Source organism: Armigeres subalbatus, chromosome 3 (genome assembly GCF_024139115.2).
Source record: "Armigeres subalbatus isolate Guangzhou_Male chromosome 3, GZ_Asu_2, whole genome shotgun sequence".
NCBI lineage: Eukaryota > Metazoa > Arthropoda > Insecta > Diptera > Culicidae > Armigeres > Armigeres subalbatus.
In genome coordinates this window covers 324,908,170-324,912,511 of record NC_085141.1, presented here as the reverse complement: position 1 = coordinate 324,912,511, position 4,342 = coordinate 324,908,170, and the positions used below count along the sequence as shown (strand labels likewise).

Sequence of the window (4,342 nt, the reverse complement as noted above, 5' to 3'; positions counted from 1 at the left end):
CCTGGAGGATCTTCCGGAGAAATTCCTGGAGGAACTTCCGGAGGAATTCCTGGAGAAACTTCCGAAGGAATTCCTGGAGAAACTTCCGGAGGAATTCCTGGAGGAACTTCCGGAGGAATTCCTGGAGGAACTTCCGGAGGAATTCCTGGAGGAACTTCCGGAGGAATTCCTGAAGGAACTTCCGAAGGAATTCCTGGGGGATTTATTTCGTAAAGTTGAATAATCTTTAAAATTTGTATAATCTTTAAAATTTTGTAAATTTTGTAAATTTTGTAAATTTTGTAAATTTTGTAAATTTTGTAAATTTTGTAAATTTTGTAAATTTTGTAAATTTTGTAAATTTTGTAAATTTTGTAGATTTTGTAAATTTTGTAAATTTTGTAATTGTAATAATGTAAATTTTGTAAATTTTGTATATTTTGTAAATTTTGTAAATTTTGTAAATTTTGTAAATTTTGTAAATTTTGTAAATTTTGTAAATTTTGTAAATTTTGTAAATTTTGTAAATTTTGTAAATTTTGTAAATTTTGTAAATTTTGTAAATTTTGTAAATTTTGCACCGCTCAACTTCTGAGACGAGCAGACGTGTTTTCGATTGCGCCCTCCGGAAGTCAAGCGATTTAAATCCACTGGTTTATTTTTCATCCGTCCGTGCCGCGTCGCGCGCTTCTAGTGATTCGCGATGAGGCGAGAAAACACTTTCCGAATCGATTACTCGCGCTTCCCAGTGAAGCCGTCATTCGAGAAGGTGCATGGCTTTTGCCGCACAGTGCTTGGACTGAAGAAAGAAGACGTGGAGAGACTCCAGTGCCATCGCGGTGAACAATGTGCGTTCGTCAAGGTCAAGGACCTGACGCTCGCACAAAAAATCGTGGATGATCACGATGAAAAACACGAAGTGGACATTGCGGGGAAGAAGCACAAGCTTCGAATAACCATAGAAGATGGAAGTGTAGAAGTCAAAGTGCATGATTTGCCGGAAAACGTTTCCGAAGAGAAGATAGTTGAGTTCCTCAGTGCGTTCGGAGAAGTGATCTCGCTGCGGGAATTAACGTGGGGTGATGGTTTCGAGTTCGGTGGAATTCCGCTCGGCATATGGTCGGCTCGTATGCTCATAAAACGCAACATCGATTCGTGGGTCACGATCGATGGCCAGCAGGCGTATATCGTCTACAAGGGCAGATTTCCTCTTGCAAACACTGCAAAGAGCAGGCCCACACTGGCATTTCTTGTGTGCAAAACAAGAAACTACTGGTCCAAAAGAGCTACGCCAACGTGACGAAGCAAACTGGACCACGACAACCACCGCAGAAGGCAAACGGCGCCAAACCCCGATCGTTAAACCGGTCGGCCAGCGCTCTGTCGCTCCTCGACCAGCATCGCTGGAAGCCTTTCCGAGCTACCGAAGCCAACGAGTGAGACCGAACCGTCTAGCTCAAACAATCACTCAACAAGTCAGCCAGCTGCAAGCACCGCACGAACGGTGTCCCCCAGCCCACTGTTGCAAATACAGCAGGCACGCAGCTCTTCATCGTCGTCGTTGCGAACAACCACACAACCACAATGCGCCGAAGTGGTATTAGTGGATATATTCAGAAAGCCTGTAAGCGCGATTCGGTCGCAAAGCCGAACTGCCGGCAACGAAACAGATGATTCTTCGTCATCGACAAGAAGTAGCCGAAGCCGAGGGCGTCCTCCCGGCAAGAAACAACGATGCGACGACGGAGACGACGAGCGGGACGAGAACTACAAACCATAAATGGCTCTCGCGTCCTACAATCTCGCGTCGATAAATATAGGAACCATCACGAACCAAACAAAACTGAACGCACTCCGAACCTTCATCAGCAGCCAAAGTCTCGATATCGTGTGTCTGCAGGAAGTCGAGAACGAACAGCTTTCCTTGCCTGGCTTTATCGTTTTCGCGAACGTGGACCACACGAGGAGAGGCACAGCTGTTGCAGTGAAGGATCACATCCACGTCTCTCACGTCGAGAAGAGTTTGGACAGCCGGTTGATCGCGCTGAGACTGCACGACACGACCATCTGTAATGTTTACGCTCCCTCCGGCACTGCGCAGCGAGCGGCCAGAGAAGATTTCTTCAATGGCACGCTGGCCTACTACCTCCGTCACCGCACCGCAAACGTCATCATCGCTGGCGATTTCAATTGCGTACTGCGCGCATGCGATTCGTCCAGCCCGAACACAAGCCCGTCCCTCAAAACAGCCGTCCAACAATTGCAGCTGCATGACGTGTGGGAAAAGTTGTGCCCGCGAGATCCCGGGTTCACGTACATCAACCGGAACGCACAATCCCGATTAGATCGCATGTACGTAAGCGCTGGTCTGCGGAATAATCTGCAGTCCGCCTACACGCACGTCTGCTGCTTCACAGACCATAAAGCGCTGACGGTAAGATTATGTCTCCCCCCACTGGGACATGAGCCCGGGCGCGGATTTTGGGCCCTGCGGCCGCATCTTCTGACGGAAGAAAACGTTGCCGAGTTCCATTATAAGTGGCAATATTGGACTCGGCAGCGCAGAAACTACGGGTCGTGGATGGAATGGTGGCTGTCGTACGCTAAGCCCAAAATCAAAACGTTCTTTAAGTGGAAATCTCGTTCCATTTTCGAGGATTTCCACGATGCGCACCAGCGTCTCTATGCGCAACTAAGGCTAGCGTACGATGGGTACTATCAACATCCCGAAATGTTGACCACCATAAACCGTTTGAAAGGTGAAATGCTGTCACTGCAACGGAATTTTTCCCACACGTTTATGCGTATAAACGAAACCCACCTGGCAGGAGAGCCCATGTCGATCTTCCAGCTGGGGAAAGACGACGGAAAAAACAACCATTACGCAGCTGCAAACGGCTGACAACGAGGTAGCTGATGAGCCCCATGAAATCGAAGCAAATCTGTTCGCCTTTTTCTCGAGCCTCTACACGGAAGAAGCGGCAGACAACAACGAGGATGGGTTTGTTTGTGAGCGAATAATACCACCAGACGATCCACTGAATGAAGCATGTACGGAAGAGATCACAACAGCAGAAATTCTGGCTGCTATCAGGGCGAGCGCACCCAAACGATTCTCCGGTGCCGACGGTATCCCACGAGAGTTCTACCTTCGTATGTTCAACGTCATCCATCGTGAACTGAACCTGCTTCTTAATGAAGCACTCACCGGAAATCTCCCACATACCTTTGAGGAGGGTATCATTGTGCTGGTAAAGAAGGGTGGAGAAAATACGGCCCGAGCGTACCGGCCGATATCGCTGCTAAACAGTGATTACAAACTTCTCTCTCGCATTATCAAAACCCGGCTAGAACGCGTCATGCAAGCTCACCGTATTTTGAGCGCCGGACAGAAATGTTCAAACGCAGAGCGCAACATCTTCCAGGCCACTCTTGCTCTGAAAGATCGGATAGCTAGCCTCCGTCACCACCGTCGCCCCGGTAAGCTCATCAGTTTTGATCTCGAGAACGCCTTCGATCGGGTTCGGCATTCGTTTCTCTTCGACACCATGCGGTCGCTCGGATTCAACGAGGAACTCATTGCTCTTCTCGCACGGATTGCCAGCCGGTCCACTTCCCGGCTACTTGTGAATGGGCACCTCTCTCGTTCGTTCGATATTTCTCGTTCGGTGCGGCAAGGCGACCCTTTGTCCATGCACCTCTTCGTCCTTTACCTTCATCCACTGGTGAGCCGGCTCGAACAAGTGTGTGGGGAAGATTTGCTTGTTGCGTACACCGACGACATCAGCGTGATCGTGACGTCACCGTGGCACTTTGAGGCGATGAGGGAAGTTTTTTGTCGTTTTGGTCTTGTCGCCGCGGCATGAATTTGCACAAAACTGTTGCGGTGAATGCGGGGTTTTGCGAAGGGAATATGTTTGAAACCCAGTGGCTACAGACTAGTCATGTAGTCAAAATTTTGGGTATTTCCTTCGCAAACTCAATACGGTTGATGACAACGATTAATTGGAACGCAATGGTGGGAAAGTTTGCGCAGCAAATGTGGCTCCAATCGTTAAGGAAACTCACACTGCACCAGAAGGTGATCATGCTGAACACGTTTGGCACGGCGAAATTGTGGTACCTGTCTTCGGTGCTACCACCGTTCGCCATTCATACGGCCAAAATCACGTCGTCGATGGGAACATTTCTATGGAGAGGAATAGTCGTTCGCGTTCCTATAATGCAACTTGTCCGGAAGAAGGAGCACGGTGGCTTAGGCCTGGCAGTTCCGGCGCTGAAAGCGAAGAGTCTAGCAATAAATAGACATATTAAAGAGATCGATTCCATTCCTCACTACAAATCCCTTATTTTCCACGCAACT

General features: G+C 48.5%; 1 protein-coding gene across 1 annotated transcript; it reads left to right on the top strand.

Annotated features, from left to right (window-relative positions):
• The first annotated feature begins 1,759 nt into the window (after nucleotides 1-1,759).
• Nucleotides 1,760-3,845, top strand: LOC134222706 (uncharacterized). Its single transcript, XM_062701869.1, has 2 exons — nucleotides 1,760-2,691; nucleotides 2,831-3,845. Exons 1-2 carry the CDS (start codon nucleotides 1,760-1,762, stop codon nucleotides 3,843-3,845), a joined length of 1,947 nt encoding a protein of 648 aa, XP_062557853.1.
• Nucleotides 3,846-4,342: the final 497 nt, after the last annotated feature.